This window comes from Herpailurus yagouaroundi, unplaced genomic scaffold (genome assembly GCF_014898765.1).
Source record: "Herpailurus yagouaroundi ecotype Mexico unplaced genomic scaffold, PumYag 188, whole genome shotgun sequence".
NCBI lineage: Eukaryota > Metazoa > Chordata > Mammalia > Carnivora > Felidae > Herpailurus > Herpailurus yagouaroundi.
In genome coordinates, this window is record NW_024412419.1 from 6,837,973 (window position 1) to 6,858,150 (window position 20,178).

Sequence of the window (20,178 nt, forward strand, 5' to 3'; positions counted from 1 at the left end):
TAGATGCTGGAGAGGATGTGGAGAAACGGGAACCCTCTTGCACTGTTGGTGGGAATGCAAATTGGTGCAGCCGCTCTGGAAAGCAGTGTGGAGGTTCCTCAGAAAATTAAAAATAGACCTACCCTATGACCCAGCAATAGCACTGCTAGGAATTTATCCAAAGGACACAGGAGTACTGATGCATAGGGGCACTTGTACCCCAATGTTCATAGCAGCACTCTCAACAATAGCCAAATTATGGAAAGAGCCTAAATGTCCATCAACTGATGAATGGATAAAGAAATTGTGGTTTATATACACAATGGAATACTACGTGGCAATGAGAAAAAATGAAATATGGCCTTTTGTAGCAACGTGGATGGAACTGGAGAGTGTGATGCTAAGTGAAATAAGCCATACAGAGAAAGACAGATACCATATGGTTTCACTCTTATGTGGATCCTGAGAAACTTAACAGGAACCCATGGGGGAGGGGAAGGAAAAAAAAAAAAAAGAGGTTAGAGTGGGAGAGAGCCAAAGCATAAGAGACTGTTGAGAACTGAGAGCAAACTGAGGGTTGATGGGGGGTGGGAGGGAGGAGAGGGTGGGTGATGGGTATTGAGGAGGGGCACCTTTTGGGATGAGCACTGGGTGTTGTATGGAAACCAATTTGACAATAAATTTCATATATAAATAAAAAAAAATTAAAAAAATAAAATAAAATAAAATAAAATAAAATAAGAGTATATGATTAACACCCTTAGAAAGGCAAAGGAAGTTATTAAGTTACCGAAACAGAAAAGGTACTAGTGAAAAAGAACCAGCGGAAGGCTTGGAAGTAGAAAAACATGTAATTGTTGAAATAAAAACTAAAATCTGCTAAATATTTAGCAGGCTGTACACATAGGAAAGGGGGAGGGTGGTCTGTGAGGCCCCCTGTTGTCAGAACATGAGCTTGAGGGATGGACACTGTAAAGTAAAACTCAGGAGCCACAGGAAATAGATTCAGAGGGGTCACTATCAGCATCCACCCAAAAGGACTTCCAGAAGAGGGAGGAGAAAATGGAAAAGTGGGGGCACCTGGGTGGCTCAGTGGTTGGGCATCTGACTTTGGCTCAGGTCGTGATCTTGTGATTTGTGGGTTCCGGCCCCCCTTTGGGCTCTGTGCTGGCAGCTCAGAGCCTGCTTCAGATCCTCTGTCCTCCTCTCTCTCTACCCCTTCCCTACTTGTGTGTGCACGTTCTCTCTCTCTCTCTCTCTCTTTCAAAAATAAATAATGAAAAAAAATAAAAAGGGAAATTTTTGAAAAAGTAATAGCTGAAAAATTCTCAGAACTAAAGAAAGATTTAAGATCTCAGATTGAGAGAGTCCACTGAAATTCTAAGGGAAACAGATTATACACACATGTATGTGTACCTACAGTGTATATGGTATGTATGTATGTACATATGTCCCTGTGCATGTATATATATAAAAAAGATTTGGGGGAAATTTGCTAAAAAATGATTGCTTTAGTATTTTGACTTTATAGATATTTTTCCTCCTTTCACTTTCCATATTTCATATATTGTAATGTATTGATGTTAAAATGATTAGACAGGTATTAAGTTGTTTATGGCTAAATTCCAAATGGATGTGAAAGAAATTCAAGAAAGCAAAGAAGAGGTGGGAGGGACTTAAGTGGTTTGTGACTGAGCTTGTCCTGACTGAATTCGAAAGCTTTTTGGACCTGGACTTTGTGGCCCTCGCTGTTGTGCCCTGGGGCAGCTCGCTTAGCACTTTGTAGCCCTGGTTTCCTTGGCTCTGAGATAATCCAGTTGGGTTAGGATGCAGATCAGTGGTTCTCAGCCAGGGTGGTCTTGCACCCCCCGTTTGGTATGAACACCTGAGAGGTGCGTGTGCGCACGTGTGGGGGCCTTGTGCGCGTGCTGTTGGCACCTTACGGTAGAGGCCAGGGATGCTGCTGAAGGTCCTACAGTGCACAGGACAGTTCCCAACAATGAATTAGCTGGCCCAGAGGGTCATCATTGCCACAGTGGAAAGCCTCATCTAGATGTGCTTGAGTCCTCTGCGGTGTATAAAAAACAAAGCAAAAACACAAGCCACCATCTTTTGCTTGCCTTTGCATAAACATTGATTGATTACCTGACAACTGCTGATTTTATGCAAGAAAGAAGTGGAATTCGAATTATCATTGGCTAACATGTAACTGGAAGTAAACATACGTAGGAAATTATTTTCTATTTAAAAGGAAATAACAAAGAGCCTAAAACTCTTCACTTAACTCCACACCGAGCTTTACTGAAACAAATGTTTGACTATCCAAACTGGTCACCTGCCTTTAACTCTCCCTGGATAAAGTCGGGGAACAGGGAGGAATGATGATCATTTGTATGTTTTGGAACGCTTCCTACAAACCTTGTGCTTTCTATACATTATGCTAGTCTTTACAAACTGTTCTCATTTTATGAACGAGCAGTCTGAGTTCAGAGGGCTCAGCGTCTTCCCAGGATGCTCCGTGGAACTTCACTTGTTCCAAGAACACAGGACTGTGTTCGGTAGGCCGCTCTGCTTGGAGGCAGCCACATGTCCTCAGTGGGTCTGGCACGCTGACCGACTGTCTTCAGGATTTCAAGAAATCGCTCAAAGATGGTTGCTTAGCTCTGTTGACAAACAACAGATTTCAAACAGTATCTCAAGAGAGTTTTTGCTTTTTTACTGCGCTCCCTTGGGCTTTTGAGTTTATGATTTAAGGCTAGTTCAAAAAAGGTATTTTATAATCTGATCAGGTTCAAAAGTGATTTTAAAGTCATATGTCGAGAAGGCTGTTCTGATCAGAAATAAAAATGGAGCACTGCGCTTCTCGTGCAGACGTTGGCCACATGACTGCCACCAGTCCTGAGAAGGACATGTGTGTCCCCATAGGCTGGCCCAGTGCTGTGCCTTGTAGCTTTCAACAAGCATAGAGGGAGGAGGCGTAAACACATTGGTGTCAGGAAGCAAGACTGTATGAATTTAGTAACACTCATGTCTCATCTGCCTTTCTCACCTCTGTTGTTGAGCGTGGGCCACAAACCCCCTTCCTTTACCTGCCCCAGAGTCATTTTCTAAAATAGAGCCTAGTGGGGGCCTCTGGGTGGCTCAGTCAGTTAAGTGTCCGACTTCGGCTCAGGTCATGATCTCACGGTCTGTGAGTTCGAGCCCCGTGTCAGGCTTGGTGCTGATAGCTCAGAGCCTGGAGCCTCTTCGGATTCTGTGTCTCCCTGTCTATCTGCTCTTCCCCCATTCACGCTCAGTCTCTCTCTCTCTCTCAAAAATGAATAAACATTAAAAACAAAAGTTAAAAAAAAAAAAAAACAGAGCCTAGTGATGCCACTTCTCTGCTCAGAACTCTGTGGTGTTTTCACATTATCCACTTTGATGTTTGTGAAGGGGAGTTCCAGAGCCCGGGAGAGATGAGGGAGGCCTTCATGGGCTCTAGAATCTTAGGGAAATTGGGGTAAAAGCACAGGTAAGCAGGTGTCTACTCCGGCAGGACTAGCTGAAGATTTTAACATGCTAATGTGGATTGTGAGAGGAGATGTCCTAACCTTTTCCAGATTTGTTTGCTTATGAAATTGCCACTGACTCCCTTCCTCAATCCAACATAAGCCTCCACTTAGTTAAGCACAGCAGAACACCAGATGCAGACCGAGCCCCTACCCCCCCCGGCCCCCCTGGCCCCAGACCACCTGTCCAGGGGTCCCTTCTCTGTGCCTGTCTTTGTAATAACTTGAGTTTCCCCCAGCATGCCAGTATTTGTGCCTTCTTCCCTTTGCACATTCTCTTCTGTCTGCTTGAAGTGACATTTTGCCACTTTATTAGAGGAAACTGAGGCGTGAGCACGTTGAGAAGTTGGTTCTGGAATTTTAACATTGTGCTCTGGGCACCCAACCTGTGTCCTTCCAGAGGTGCCACACAGCAGGCTGTTAGCCTGACCTTGGGGGACCTCCTATTTCTGTGATCTTTTTTACCCATCTAATAGATCATGCCAAGCTTGAGTTATTATAAGGCCATGAGTCTGAATTATTTTGAAGTCAGAGTACTGATCCTGAAGTCTTTATTTCAGGGCAGTGTTGTCCTGCTTCAAAAAAGTCACCTGAGGAAACCCTATGCCTTTTCCTGTGATGCTGCTGACACTGTTCACAGCATTTTGGAAAACTCTTCTCTAGAACTGCTTTTAGTAATACATTCTCTTGAATATTTTTGGTAGAGGGGTGTGAGTAAGGATAGCAGTAGACATCAGAGATCAGTGGGGCGCATTCTGGATGGGATTAGCCGTGGGCGACCACGGTCGCTTAGGAGCATTGTGAGTGTGCACTCTTTCTGCCTCTGGGGGCAGGTGGTTCCCAGTTCCAGATCCTTGGAGTGCTTAATGTCCTAAGGCAACTGCTTGCTGAGGAAGACCACTCATTTCATGTGTGATTGAAAGAACAACAACAAGAACTCCCCATTTATGCCTGATCCTGCCACATACCTTTCCTGTGTTGCGTTCCTTAATTTCTCTGAGGCTGGGACTTCCCTGCCTGCTTTCCTGATTGGTCATGGATTGGCCCCATCTGACCTCTAACTGATCTCCAGCTGTCCCCAGTGTCTCTGTTCCGGGCTGGTTGACCTGTCCCTGCTTCATCAGCATGTCATGACGGTATTTGTCTTTGCATGCTGTCTGCCATCTGGCCCCATTCTCTGGTCCCTCCTGACCCAGGTACCTGTTGAAAACCTGCCCACCCTTCCTCACCCATCTCCATCAAGCCGACACTGGACCCGGCGTAGGCCTTCTTTACTCTCTTGTATTAGTCTTCCATGGCTGCCACGACGACTTGCCATCCACGGAGTGCCTTAAATGATAAATTTATTTCTTCCCTTTTGTGGCCATCGCTGAAGCCCCAGGGGCCAAGATGAAGTTCAGTCCCTTTGTGACTTCTGACCGGACCAAGAACTGTAAAAGGCATTTCAGTGCACCTTCCCGCGTTCACAGGAAGATGCTTCCCCTCTTTCCAAAGAGCTGAGACAGAAGCACAGTGTCCGAGCCGTGCCCGTCTGCAAGGATGATGTAGTGTGAGGACACTACAAAGGTCAGCAAACTGGCGGAGTACTCCATCTCTACAGGTAGACGTACGTTACCTGCACCCAGCGTGTACACGGTGGTCGGAGAAGGCGAGCGTCACTGCTGTCCGTGTGGCCTTCACCCTGGTGAGGTGGTTATTGCTAGACTGACACTGGACAAAGACCGCAGAAAGATCCTGGAAAAAGGAGCGTAAAGCCAGATCTCGCCAGGTAGGAAAGGAAAGGAGCATATAAAGGGAGGAAACAACTGAGAGGATGCAGGAATAAAGTGATCTGATACACAGCTTTTGGCAAAAACTTGAAATGAACAGGAAACTGACAAGCGTATCTCACGGCTCTGGAGGTCACGAGTCCGAGATGGGTCTCATGGGGCTGAAGTGGGGGTGTTGGCAGAGCTCCTTCCTGGAGGCCCAGGGGACAGGCGCTTCCTTGCCTTGTCCCGCTTTCAGAGGCTGCCTGTATTCCTTGGTTTGTGGCCTTCCCTCTTCAAAGCCAGCAATGGCCGATAGAGTCTTTTTCACACCCTGTCACTGTGACTCTTATTCTGCACAGGCTGCCATGACAGAACACCCACACTGGGTGGCTTAAACCACAGACCTGTGTGTCTCGTGGTTGTAGAGGCCGGAAGCCTGAGAGCATGGTGTCTGCACGGCCGGGTTGTGGTGAAGGCTCTCTCCCTGGCTTGCAGACGGCTGCCTTGGCTCTGTGTCCTCATGTGGTGGAACGCGAGGATGCCCATCGGGAGAGCCCCACCCCAGTGACCTCATCCAAACCTCATTATCTCCCACAGCCCTCCCTCCGCATACCATCACGCTGGGGGTGGGGCTTCAAGATACAAGCGTAGGTGCAGGAAGAACACAGCACAGTTTTGTCCGCAGCCGATACTGAGTTTTCTGCCTCCCGCTTGCGCAGGTAAAGACCCTGTGGTCACACTGGGCGACGCCGATGACCCAGGGTAATCTCCCCAGCCCAGAGTCAGCTGATTCACAACTTATAAATTTCACTTGCAACCTCAATTCCCATTTGTCAGGCAGCAGGACATCTAGGAATTAGGTCCAGGGATTAGGAATAGGTCCAGGGATTTGGAGTAGGTCCAGGGATTAGGATGTGCACATCTTTGGGGCAGGAGCAGACATTCTGCCTTCCACACCTCACCTCTGAATTCTGAGTCTTGCAGTTGAATCCATTTTGACTCTCGTTTAGCCAGAAATAAGAGCACCTAATAAACAGGCATTATTTACCCTTTAAATATTGCTCTTTATTATTCTCTAATAGTTCTATGTCTGTTGACCTCTGCTTCTCAATTAGAAGGCAGGTCCTTGAGGTCACTGACCAATTCTAGGAGGCAGTGTGGTTTAGGATAAGAGCACACGGGTGTTATAGTCTAAGAAGCCTGGAACAAATTCATGTGCCACTCAAAAAGCCTGTGGCAGGAAAATTACCTAATCGCTCTGAGCCTCAGTTTCTTCATATGTGAGACTGGGAATCTTAATATTTTAAAATGCTGTTAATAAAGATTAACCGAGGTGACACAAGAGAAGTGACAGATCTGGTTCCGGGCACATGATAAGCATGCAGCCGTGAATATACTTCCTGAGTGTTCTTGCACAGAGCCTGTCACATCCAGAGCAGGTGCCCAATAAATACCCATTTGTATGTGACCGTGTTTCCGCTGCGAGTTCTGAGACCGTCCTCTTACAGTTTTGGATGTGAGCAGTGTGCATGAGGGTGGCAGAGTGTGTATTCTGCCGTGTGAGGATTGATACAGATTTATGTACAAGGGGGATTGGAGATGCCTTAGAGACACCAGCTGTGTTTTTACAGCCAGGGAGCTAAGGATGGGTCTTACCGTCTCACCGTGGACCTACACTGTAACCTCAATATTGCCTCTTGGCCTGCAAAGCCTTTAATATTTACTCTGGCTTTTTAGGAGAAAGTTTGCCAACCTGAGCATTAGAGTAGTGGTTCTGAAACTTCAGAGCGCCCCAGAATCCCCTGGAGGTCTTATTAAAACACGGGTTGCTGGGTGGCCCTGCCTTTAGAGTTTCTGGTTCAATAGGGTGCAGGATGGAGCCTGAGAATTTGCCAATCTGCTGAGTTCCCAGGTGACGCCGAAGCTGCTGGTCTTTGAGAATAGTACCACACGTGTGCATACACACACACGCTCTCACACACACACACGCTCTCACACACACGACTTTAAACGTTGGACTGAGCCACAAGGGTATCAAGTATGTCCCTGTAGATACAACACAGTAGCAAGCATATTATCTTCACTCCCATTTTTCAAAACAGATGACCGGCCAGCCAGCTGTGTTTTCTGGTATATCTTACGGACAGGTTTGCAGAAGCGCTTATTATAATGGTTTAATAACTTTATAACTTATATAATGTTTGTTGAGAAGCAGTGTCTATGGTAATTTCCCCCCTCATGATAGACTGCTACTGACCTCTTAAAAACACCCAGTTTACATTTGTTCTAAAACTTTTCTTATTCTAAAATTTCCCAAGCTCTGTTTTAGTCCAGTGGTGTTTTCAGCTCCCCCAGTGGGAAGTTGAAGCGAGCGGGGATTTTTAGCTGTTTGACATATCAGTGGGTGGAAAAATGCATCTTTCTCAAGAAGGAAGCAACGGAAGACTTTCAGTTTCCCTTCTCTAGAATGACTCCATTTTAAAGACGTGGTGGGGCTTTTTCCTGAGAGAGGGAAATCTCTTCTTCACCCTTGATCTGAATGTCCTAGAGAAGTTTGTCACATCCTTGAAATGAGAAGTACAAAGAAAGAAATGCTGATCTTCCCGTAAACCCTTACCCATACAAAAGGAAATGAGAATTTAGTAATTTTGTGTGCGTGTGTGTATTTCTCCGTGTTATTTGTGATGCTAATTAGAATATGGCTATGAAATTAATACAGGGCTTAAGATTAATGCAGAGAATTGTCTCTATTATAGATATCATACAATTAGGAGAGAGCAGTTTAAAAGAAATCTGTGAAATAGTTTGGGAAGTGACATTTCATCGTGCATTCGGAAGGTCCTATATCTGGCACCTGTTACATGAGAGAATAACTAAATCACGGTAATCCCCAGTGATTGGCATGAATCCAGTGGAACCGGTATTCCCCTTTGTTGTGGCATTGAAAATTGGTGCATGGAGTTTTTTAAAAGCAGTTTGGCAGTTCATATGAAGAAAAATACAAATCTTGATGCGGGAAGATGCACAACAAGGCTCATTGCATTGTCGTAGTGCCTTATCACAGAGAAAACCCGAAAGCCTCCTGTCACTGAATTAGGACCTACTACCTGAGGGAATTACGGTTCTGTAGCAACACAAAGAAAAATACCGATGATGGAATATCCAGCCTATAAAAACTCAGGATACGAAATGTCTGATACCATATCTGTGATCAAAAGGAATAGGAGATTATAACACACAATAAAGAAAAGAAAATGCTTCTGTATTGATGTTCATAAACTGGAGAGTGGAGGCATAATAACAGTAATAAAAACCCAACACTCGTGAAGTATTTGTTGTAGGGCAGGCACTATGCTAAATAAGTACTTTACTTAAATATACCCCTCCCGACAACTTTGTGACGTAGGTACTGTCTGTAACTCCACTTACAGATGAGGTCACTGAGGTGCAGAGTAGTCATTTCCCCGGGGCTGTACAGCTAGCAATTAGAGCAGCTGAGATTCAAACCCAGACCTGCTTCCCCCACTCTGCTGTTGACCGTGGCACCGCTGTCTGTGAATGAGGGCCCGCAGTGGAGAAGGAGCAAGCAGTAATGCAGTGGGAATGTACTAGATATCTGGCTGAGCCCTATGATCCTTTGGAAAACCTCCAGGTGGTTTTGGTTGATCACAACTGGTGTGACCCAGTACATGAGAAGCTCAAAGGTGAGTCAAGTGACCTTAGGGGAAGTGTGTTTAAAAAAAAAAAATCCAAAAAGGTAGTTAACCCCCATTACTGAATTGTAGGAGCAGCATTTAAAGAGGAACCTCAGAGTCTTCAAGCTGAAAACCTCATTGTAGGAGGACGTTGGAAGGTGCTGGTGCATCTTGGCTCAGGAGGGTAGGGAGAACGCATATCCGAAGGCGTTGTCTAGGATGAGGAAGTGAGATATTATGTGTTCCTCTCTAGAGGGTGCTTTCATGGGATCGGGCTTTGACTCAAACACGAGAGAGGAGCTGGCTGGGTGAGCTGGTCACTGGCGTGGTGCCCCTCTTTTCTAAGGAGGTTGTAGGGGCCATGGCGACATTGACTCTGAGACCTTCAGAGGCCGTCCTCCTATAGGTCTCTGAGATGTTTGTGGGTTTGTGGCTTCTTCTCTTCGGGTTAAGAATAACGGTTGGAATTTAGGTGGGGAATTGTGGAATCCTGGTAGCAGTGATCAATGTATTAATCATGGAAGGATAGCTAATCAGAAGGAACGCTAGGATTTGTGACTTCAAGTCCCAAGTATTAACGTGAATCATACCGAGGGTCACAGTATCTATTTGGGAGGGACTTTAAAAGCTCACCCAGGCTAGGGCTTTCTCACCTGGCGTAGGTAGGGTCTGCGGACAGGGGTCTGTGTCCCAAAATGTGTATGAAAAATTATGTGAAGATACCTTTTCCTTGCATCAAAACATTTTTCTGATTTTTGTTGGTGTCCATCATCGACAGAAGATTAAAGAACCACTGATCTGGCTAAACCCTCACGGTTTACAGATGTGGGTATCATCACAGAGCCGATTCTCCGCCTTACTTACTGTAAAACATTGACTGCATTATTCAGAGAGTATCCGAACCTGTTTCCTCATCTGTAAAATCTCCCAGAGTTGTAGGGGTGAAAGACTGTGTGTGTGTGTGTGTGTGTGTGTGTGTGTGTGTGTAAATATATGTATGTATGTGTATCCACAATTTTTCCTACACAAATGGCAGCTATTACATGAGGCTTGGAGACCATTGATTTTTCAAGGCTGCTTGTTCCTGGGCATGAAGACCCTGGGGGACCTCGCCACACCACAGGAGTGGTCTTTCCTTCTGGTCCGCTGGCTGTGCTATCAAAGAAGTGGGGCGGGAGGGCTCTGGGGAGCGTCTGGAAGTAATGTGAGTTGTATCCTTCAGGGACGAGGAGGCAAGAATCAAGGGGAGGAAGGCTGAGAGGACTTTGCAGTGACCACATGCACGCTGTGTAGTGTGGCCGGTCAAGCCGCTTTGCCCACAGAGGGCATCCGTGCAGTTCGGGGGCGTAACGTTTCCAGCAGTGACAGTCCACAGCCAGCAGACGTTGATTTGCCTCCGTGCTTTCTGGGCCAGACCCCTGGGGATGCCAGGCTGAAGGGGCTCCTCGGCCGGAGCTCCTGCCTCCTCCTCTGCTTTGGTGGTAGAGCAGCCTGGGGATGGGAAGCAGCTCTTTGCATAATGAGAGGCCGGGGTGAGTCAAGCAGCTGACTGCTTGGCTTTAATCTCTTGGACCGGATTCTGAAGCACAAGAGTCCTTTAGGCTTCATCTCCTCTGAGAAGCCTTTTCCATCCCCAGCCCCAGAAAATGGACTCTTCCTCATCGCGGGCTGTGTTTCTACCTCCGGCAGCATCGCCAGCGATGGGCTGTTCTTGAACATTTATCGCCATCCTGCTACATTGTGCCTTGGCAGGTACCAGGGTTTATCTGTCTTTGTCCCTTCCAGATTCGACGGTCTTGAATACAAGTCTTAATCATGTCACTGTACAGCCTTTTGGGACCCTCTGTTACTTGGGATGCAGTCCTTCCTCTGACCCCCGCCAGATGCTCCCCGGGCTCCGGCCATCCCTGGCCCCCGAGCATCCCCCGTGTCGTTCCCTTTCTAGCTGCGCACTCTGCACCGAACTGACGGGCGTGTGAGTCTTTCTCTCTTGCAGAGGTTTGCTCCTTGAGGCAGGGGCTGTGGTTCATGAATCTTTAGTGTTCATTAGTGCTCACTGCAGAATGGGCTTTCAGGGTGATTGGGTTGTTACCCTATCGTAACCAGAAAGTTCTCGACTGGTAGCACGTATTTGGGAGCTACAGAATGAGTACATACAAGTGCATGTTGAGAGGTTTTCTGTACTCTGAGCCTGTAATCTAAAGTGACAGAAAGGACAACATAAAAAAAAAAGACCTCATCTAGTAGACTGGTCTCCGTTCTTCCCCCCTCCCCCTTTCCTCCCAAATGCACTTTTCTGCGAGCAGTGGGAGTTTTAGATAGAGGCAGGGGGGCTGTGTGGAGTTCTTTACACAGACCTCTAACTCTCATTTTTTTGTCATTAATATAGGGCGGGATCAAAGAGTATGCGGTGATCTCAGACTAAAGTTTTCATATTTCAGTAGCCAGCCCACACCTTGACCTTAATTGACTCCATCGCGAGCTTCCTGTGCTAGACATAACCAGACTAGATACATCCGTGATGACCTCCGTAAGGACTGGTAGTTGCCATAAGGTCAGCGGGGACGCCCCAGGAAAGAGTTAAAGGAAATGAGTTTTGAGAATAGAAAAGAGCACAGTATGTTGGAGAGATGGCAAGTGATGAGGCTCCAAGAGGGAGGCCATCTTTCCCTCCTGTCTGGCTTGTCTTGAGCGTGGGCTCAGGGGTTATAAAGTAGGAAGGGTGTTCTCATCAAACTGGTTTTGGTTATAGGCACCTGTGTCTTGTCAGAGATAATTCGGGTAGGTACTCAGGTCCCAAGGTCTGTCTCTATCATGTCAGCCTGTCCAGGAGAGACTGGTGGGGAGACAGAATATAATATCCTCCACAGGCACACAGAGCCAGAGTAATCTACCCATTGTAGCTGACACCTGAGTTTAATTTATTTATTCTAGATGTTGTTTTCGGATTATAAAGATTATATGAGCTTCGTTTAGAAAATTCAGAGAAGCAGTAGAACAGGGGCTCCTGGCTGACTCAGTGAGGGGAGTACATGACTCTTGATCGCAGGGTTGTGAGTTCGAGCCCCACGTTGGGTGCAACGAGTACTTCCAAATAAAATCAAAAAGGAAAGAAGAAAAGCAGTAGCACAAAGTCATGGTCGTGGGCGGGTCCCGTTCCCCAGGTGACAGGCGGGGTGTGCTCCTGGTCTGCAGCCCCGGGCTGGGCGTGTCCGCTCCTACGGATGCTCCCGGGGCCGTGAGACGCCCACCCGGAAAGGGTCCAGTGTCGCATAGACCGCGCTGGTGGTTGAGTGCTCGCTGTGTTTACCACCACTTAGCATTTTGTTGCCTTTTCCTTTCAGACTCTTCTCTACATTCTAACTTTTTACAAAGTGGACACTAAATGTGCAGTTTTGTATCCTACCTTTTTTTTTTTTTTTTTTTTTTTTTTAAACGTATCCTGACCATGTTCCTAGTCCATGATTTCAAAATCTCCATAGGACTCCACTTTGGAGAGACCGTTCTTTAACCGTTTCCACATTGTTGGAGCGCTGGGCGGTCTCCGTTCTCATTCTCTGCAGATTCTTCTGTACACACATCTCTTGGTCACCCGGATTGTTTCCTTAGAATAGATTTCTGAAGTGGGGTTATTGGATGGCAGAACTGCTGTGGGCTGTCAATACAGATTACCAGATGGTGAACTGAGCGGCTCTCATCTGGGACGACTCTGGAAATAAAGCTCTAAAAACGGTTTTCTCCCACGGGATGGATGGTCACAGGGCAGAGATCCTGTCGGAAACAGGGACCGTCTTTGATCCTGTCGGGAAACAGTTGTTCTCCCGGGAGCTGCGTGCTCCATGTCAGATGCGAAAGCAGGCGAGGCGTAGGGTCGCCCGCGTGCGGGGAAATGGTGTCCTTGATGTGCAGATTATCCTGACATTAAAATTGTGGCCCACGGGTGACTGTCAATCGCCATGCAATCCAGGGAATGTCTTTGTAAAGCCGCCACTGCAGAGAAACATACGTCTCTTCCTAAATGCACCCTTGGCAGAGCTGTCTGCATGGGTGGTTGGGATGTGTGGTGTCAGACGGGGTTGACCGGAGTGGCTGGCGGTCTGGCCAGGAGCAGGGGCTCGGATGGGCCGAGTCAGGGTGACCTGCCCACCCCCGTTGCTCTCTGGTTGTGGCCCTTGGTGTTTGGGTTACCGGCACGTGTGCTCGGCTGGCGGACTGTGACACTTCTGTCAGCCTAGAGCCGAGAGTGGTGGCTGCGTGACGAGCAGATGGGAGAACGCTGGAGGACTGGGTGTCAGGAAACCTGAGCTCTTGCTCCAACGCTGCTCCAGATCTGCTGTGTCACCTTGAGCAAGTCGGCACCCTCTCTGAGCTTTGCGCTCCTGTCTGTAAAGAGAGGCTTCTGGGCCAGGGCCCATTTCAACTGAAAAGACCTAGTGGTGGGTATGGATGGCCCTGAGGAGGAGGGCCCGTGCTGCCCTGTGATGGTTTTGAGGGTTGAGCGCCGTGTGCAGGCCGGGGCTTTCCACCTGAGAAAGCGTTCACAGCCTCTGAACACACGAGGCTCCACGCCGCTCCCTGGGGTCGACTACCTTCCTCTTTCTTCCCTGTTTGGAAATTGCCACCTGACCTTGGAGCCCCAGTTCAGATGTCGGCTTCTTGGCATCTCTGAATCCTCAGCACCTGGCACGGCACGGGCCATCGGCGGCGTGGATTAGCGTGTCCTTCCCTAGAGGCACATGCCAGCTACCACGTGCGCCCTCGTCGTCGTGTCCCGCCCCAGCACATGGTCCCACCCCTGTTGCAGGCTTGGGGGTATACGAGTGAAATACATGAGGTGGAAGTAAGGGTTGGTTGAAGGTGAGTTGGCTCTGGACCCCCGCTGTCCTTTGGCAGTGCTGGGCCCCCGGCTTGCTTCCTCACTGTGCTTGGCCCTTTGTGGAATAACACAGGGTTAATAAACAGGCTGCTGTTAGGGTCCAACTGTTTGGGCTTCCACTGTATGCTTGGGGCCTTCTCCTTGGTACCGGGGTTTTTGAAAATAACAGAACCAAGTAAACTGAAAAGCACACAACAAAACGCTGTCCTCACTGCTAAATTCAGAACGTACGTGTGCTTACTGGCTTCATAATAGACTTTTCTGTGAGACTCTCTCATTTCATCCCTTTACTTGGGTTGGTGGAAAGTGTGACTTCGGGGCAGTGGGATGTGGGAAACGGATGGGCTGTGGGGTTAGAATTGAGAAAGAAACAGAGTCTTGTCCTGCCGTGGTCTCGGTGACTTGGAGCCTCATTTTCCTAAGTCCCTCTCACATGAAGGATTTTGGGCTCTGGATCATTAATACGAACCAGAGTTTAAGATATATTTGAACATTGGGGGAGGCAAGAGAGCGAGCTCTTTTTAGAAAAACAGCTTTCACAATTTCGTAAATAAAAGCTGATAGACCAGTTTGGGTTCCTTCCAGAAACTTTATTCCCAAGCTATTTATTTTGGGTTCCTATTTTAAGTTTGTTTTCGGCAAAAGAAAAATAAAGGCGCTCAACTACTTTCTGTTCTCTAGTAGGAAAATCTCAGAACTTTGGGCGATCTGGACCAGTGGGTCAATCAGTTAATCTGTATTTATGGAGGGTTTACTGTGCTCACAGTGGGGCACCACACTGCTGTTTCAGAAGACACAGAGAGATACAGGGCTACGGTCTTTCTCAAGAAGCTACCAATTTGTTTGCAAGGAGAGAAATTTGTGTTAAAAACCCCAATGATGGGCGCCTGGGTGGCTCAGTCGATTGAACATCCGACTTCAGCTCAGGTCATGATCTCGCAGTTTGTGAGATTGAGCCCCGCGTCGGGCTCTGTGCTGACAGCTCAGAGCCTGGAGCCTGCTTCGGATTCTGTGTCTCCCTCTCTTTCTCTGCCCCTCCCCTGCTCATGCTCTTTCTCTCTCTGTCTCAAAAATAAATAAAAACATTAAAAAATAAATAATAATAATAATAAAAAACCCAGTGAGATCAGCGTGAAGAGGGTCCCACTGACCTAAGTTGGGACAGTTTGAGCATCAGAAATAATGACTGCAGTGGAACAGAACACTTGAGACGTGTGAGATCATGGTGATCATGATGGACCAAACACTTCATTGATGACGGTTGGGGTTGCTGGAAGCAGCACGGTATTTTGAAGATTTGTAAGGGAAAGAATGTTTTAAGACATAACCTGTATGAGGCAGTCGATTGAGAAGCTCCAAGCCAGGGATGACAGGAGGCTCGTCATTCTTCCTGGTGCTGCAGCGTGAAGGCTTGCTGTCTGTCCTGCATCGGGTTGGCTGACGACCAGTGAAGACAAGGCAGGTTCCTCTTTCCCCCAGGTGGCTGACCATGGGAGGCAGCCCACAGAGTGGACAGAGAGTGGATTTGACCCCTGCTCCACCTCTTACCAATCGTACCACCTTGGGCGAATCGTATCACCCCGCTGAGTTCCACCCCATTCAGAAGGTAGTAGGGATGATAATGTCAACACCTCAGAGTGTTACCAAGTTAAGTTGAACAAAGGCTTTAAAGGCCACCTGGTAGGCATTAACTGAAGGTGAATTCCCTCACCTGGCGAGTGCCCCGTGCGTGTTCACTTAGAGCGGCACAGGCACCATTTTGAGGGGCTCCCCGCTGGCTCCCAGGGCGACTTAGGTCTCTGCATTTCTGTTTTCTCCCACCCAGTGGAATGACCTCAGCACCAGACGTCTGCTGTGGCTGTCGATCCCTTCCAAAACCACACTGGAATTGCCCATGTCTTGACCACCAACTTTTGAAATAGTTCTAAAAGAGCATGCGGTTGGAAAGGAAGTGCCCTCCGCTCTTAACCGCATGTGCCAGCATCACAACTAGAGTGAACTACGAGGTATAACTGACCCATCTCTGAAATGGAATTTTAAAAATCAAAAACTTGGGCACGTGGTTTTGGCGAGGCAAGCCTTCTCCATCAGTGACACAGACACCAGTGCACAGAACCCTGGGCCCCCCCAAACAAGCTGGTTTGAACTCTGGCTCGGCCACTTGCTGACTCTGTTTTCCAGGACAACTTATTTGATCTCTTTGAGTCCCGATTTCTTTTCACCATGATGAGAAAAAATGCATATGTCTTACAAAGTTGTCGTGAGGAGTGGAAAAACATAAACTGTGCATCATACGAATGACATCTGCTGTTGCTGACTACCAGTCAGTACTGTTGGGTGGGGGCCGATGTCAGCCACACTCTTCTTTGATTCTCCCCTTACCCTTGTGAGTATCGCACAGCAGATCTCTGACCTTCCTGTGGCTGAGACATTGGGTCATTTACTCACCAGAGTCACGTACGTGCTCCGTCCATGCCACGGAAGGCATGGGCCTAGAACCCAGATCTGAGGGCTCTTCCTGCTCTGCCACACATTCTTCAGGACCCATATGTGTGTTTTTCTGTCTTGTTTGCTGAGTATAGTCTCAGAAATGCATTTAATTTATCCAGAACTCTCAAGTCCTTTTCTGAAATGTTAAAGGAAAAAATAAAAATAAAAAGGAAAAAGGGCTTAAACAGTGAAATTAATTTTCTCTTCTGTTTGGTAGACTCGTGTCAGAAGCCCCTGAGGCCACCACTGAGGGTCCAGGGCACAGCGCCTCCCTGGTAAGGTGGGCGGGCACACCATTCAGGGGTCATGGGAATCTGGCTCAGGGTCAGGGGCGGCCCATCACAGACAAATGTTCCCCTTGCTTGCCATGATTTTCAGGCCCAGGTATTGGCATTGGCTGGCAGTGGTTTTCTTTACCTGAGGAATAATCTGGGGGCTTTCCCTCCCTGTCATCGTGCTTGTCCTTTGGGATCCGTTGCCAGCACAACGGGGCATTGTCAGGACGGCAAAGTGATTTCTGTTCCTGGTGCACCTTGACTTGTCTCAGGTTTTTGTCCTGCTGATGTGTTCAGTTTTATTCACAACTAAGAAGAGCCTGCTGAGGACGGGAATGGAGAGGTTGCCGTATTAACCACGCATCTCACCTTGCTGCCCGTAGCTCACGTGGAAAATGAAGAGCAGTACACCCAGGCTCTGGAGAAGTTCGGTGGCAACTGTGTGTGCAGAGACGACCCGGACTTAGGAAGTGCATTCCTGAAGTTCTCAGTGTTCACAAAGGAGTTGACGGCACTTTTCAAAAACCTGGTAAGTGTCCACATACACATGCAGCTCGTGGGCCACGTGCGACATGCCTGCCGTGGCTTTATTTTTCTATTTTACTTTTTAAAAATTTGTCTTTAAAGTTTATTTTTGAGAGAGAGAGAGAGAGAGAGAGAGAGAGTGAGTGTGTGTGTGTGTGTGTGTGTGTGTGTGTGTGTAAGCAGGGGAGGGGCAGAGAGAGATGGGGACACAGAATCCAAAGCAGGCTCCAGGCTCCAAGCTGTCAGCACAGAGTCCGACGTGGGGCTCAAACTCACGAGCCCTGAGATCGTGACCTGAGCCGAAGTCAGATGCTCAAGCGACTGAGCCACCCAGGTGCCCCTGCCGTTACTTTAGATGGAAAGGTAGCTCGGTAGAGGATAGTTAAGGTTTGTTTGATGAACAGGAATAAATTTCATAGCTCATGTGGTACCTAAAGGAATTGTATTTTCCATCACATTAGGTCACTTTGGAATACATTTTAGAATTGCAATTTTCATGGTCACACGGCTTTTTAAATTCAAGTCAGCCTTTTAAATATGCACAGCTGTGGGACAAAATGGATAAAAGCATTCATCTTCTTAAGGGCCTCTGACTTCAATTTTTAAGTTTCTACACTATGTAGAATAGTCCTGTTTCTGGTAATTATGGTAGGCATTTAAACTTAACAATATTTAACAAATATGTTTCAGGCCTGTCTTACACAGCAAGGTAACCTATAATCAAAGCACAGAAATTGCTATGAATATTTAAAGGCCTTTTATGCTCCCAAATGCAGAGCCTAAAAAAAGTCACTGAAGCACATGGAAACACGGAACAGGCACTTCTTGCCTGCGGTAGGTGCTGGGGAGCCGGGGTGAATGGGGTTCTTTCTCGGGCTTGGCAGCTCTGTGCCTTCCCTTGTGGGAACAGAGTCCCGAACACGTGGATGGCCCGAGAGGGTGTTTGTGACCTGCCGCCTGGTCTCTTCCACAGGGGGAATGTATGCCAGGATGGTCCCCGCATCTCTTTCCTGTTTCGCTCCCCCAAGGTCATGGGTGACCAGAGCGGGTCAGGGTCGCCAACAGCAGTGCCTTTCTCATTTCTCCCATCCGCACGCGAATTACAAGCGAGAAAAGTAGCTCATCGTTCTTGGAGTGATGATGATGGCGGGTTTGTACGTCTGGCTGGAGGAGGTGGCAGGGAGGGGACATTGTGTATGAGCTAATAAGGGAGAGGGGAAGGAACCAGGTCCTTAAGGCTCTGTCTTCACTTGTAAAATATTTCAGTTAGGAATGGTAGCACTAAAAAGCCATTACTGTACTTGAGTTTTTTACTCACGTTAATTTGCAATCTCGTGGGGTTTTATCAATTTGGTCACTCGTTTCTTCATGCTCCAAACAGGCTGGCAGCCAGCACCTCGAACAGGGAGCTCCAGCCCCCCATCGGCCCACTCCCTGGACCCTGGCAGACATGCTTATTAGGTTCTCACCACTGAGTCAGATTGGAGCTTTTTTTTTTTAAACTGGAGAAGGGGCACCTGAGTGGCTTAGTTCATTAAGCACCTGACAATTGATTTCAGCGCATGTCATGATCTGAAACTCAGAACTCTGATCTGAAACATCAGGAACTCATGTTCATGAGTTACAGCCCTGCATGGGGCTCCTTGCTGACCATGCAGAGCTTGCTTGGGATTCGCTCCCCTTGTCCCCCTGCCCCTCCCCGGCTTTGTCTCTTTTTCTCAAAATAAATAAATAGACATCAAAAAAAATTTTGAAACTGGAGAAGCTGAATGGTCCCAGGGAAGACCTGTGGGGGTCTTCTTGTGACACAGGCCGCCTGCAGCCCACTCTCCCAGCGCCCCTGTGGGTCCACCCCTTCCCTGCTCTGAGCTCCTCGCTCTTGAGTAGGAGCGAATGGCCTCCAGAATGAAAGACCAAAATAAGCAGAAGAAAGGACTTAGAGGAAACGGGCAGCGTGAAGGGCAGAAGAGAACTTTAAAGAGACTGCATTTAATGCCTCAGAGAGATCAGGGTAGACCTTGTGTCAGAGGGAAGGGGCTGGGATGCAGCTTATCGTTAAAGGACAGAGACGGTTGCTGTGAGAAAATGTAAAAGCAAAAATCCAGTGAGAAGGTTGCAATAGAGGCCTCTCAGAAAACAGATCAAAAATAAAGCAAAACAAAAACATGGAAAATAAAAGACGAGATGAGGATTCAGAGAGAATGGAAAACAGGAGGGTGTCGTGAGCATAACAAGGTGTGGCTGGTCTCCAGATCGAAGGCCGGCCAGTGCCCGGAACAGTGAGGGAAGAGGACCCACCCCAGGTGACCGGTCTTAACGCTTCAGAAGGCACATGGTGGATTAAGAATCAGTGGTGTCGGGAGCACCTGGGTGGCTCAGTGGGCTCGGCGTCCAGCCCTTGATCTCGGCCCAGGTCATGATCCCATGAGTTCGAGCCCCGTGTCGGGCTCTGTGCTGACAACAAGGAGCCTGCTTGGGATGCTCTCCCTCCCTCTCTGCCACTTGTGTGCTCTCTCTCTCTCTCTCTCTCTCTTAAAATAAGCATTAAAAAAATCAGTGGTATTGGACATCTCAGCAGGAACACTGGAATTTGTGAGGCACGGAGCAAGGCCACCAATATCCTGAGGAGCACGATTCTAACCTGGAATCCCAGCAGCTGCGCACGGGGGTAGAAGCAGAGACACTTTCAGACATGCAAGGCTCAAAAAGTGTGGCGCCAGTGCGTCATTTCTCTGGAACTCCTGAAGGACGTGCTTTAGCAAAATGAAGAGGGAAGCCAAGAAAGAGGAAGATGTGTGAGTCAGGAAACAGGATCCAGCCAGGAGGGAGGCGGTGACAGGGACCCCAGGAGGACGGCGAAGGGAATGCCAGCAGGGCCTCGAGCAGGGGCCTCCCCCTCACCCAGGCAGCTACTCTTTATCTTCATCCGGCTCATCTCTACACCTGGCTTTTCTCTGCTCTGAAATGGGAGAGGACGATGGATTTGGAGTTGTGTGTGTTCGTTTTGTTTTGTTAGAGAAAACGAGACTGAGAATACCA

At 47.9% G+C, this 20,178-nt stretch overlaps 1 protein-coding gene across 1 annotated transcript in view; it reads left to right on the forward strand.

The window, feature by feature from the left end:
* The window catches only part of ASAP2 (ArfGAP with SH3 domain, ankyrin repeat and PH domain 2), a 120,294-nt gene that overhangs the window by 9,798 nt on the left and 90,318 nt on the right, over positions 1-20,178 (forward strand). Inside the window, exon 5 of the mRNA XM_040496907.1 lies at positions 16,998-17,143. Coding sequence (XP_040352841.1) covers positions 16,998-17,143 — 146 coding nt within the window. The remainder of the gene's footprint in view (positions 1-16,997; positions 17,144-20,178) is intronic.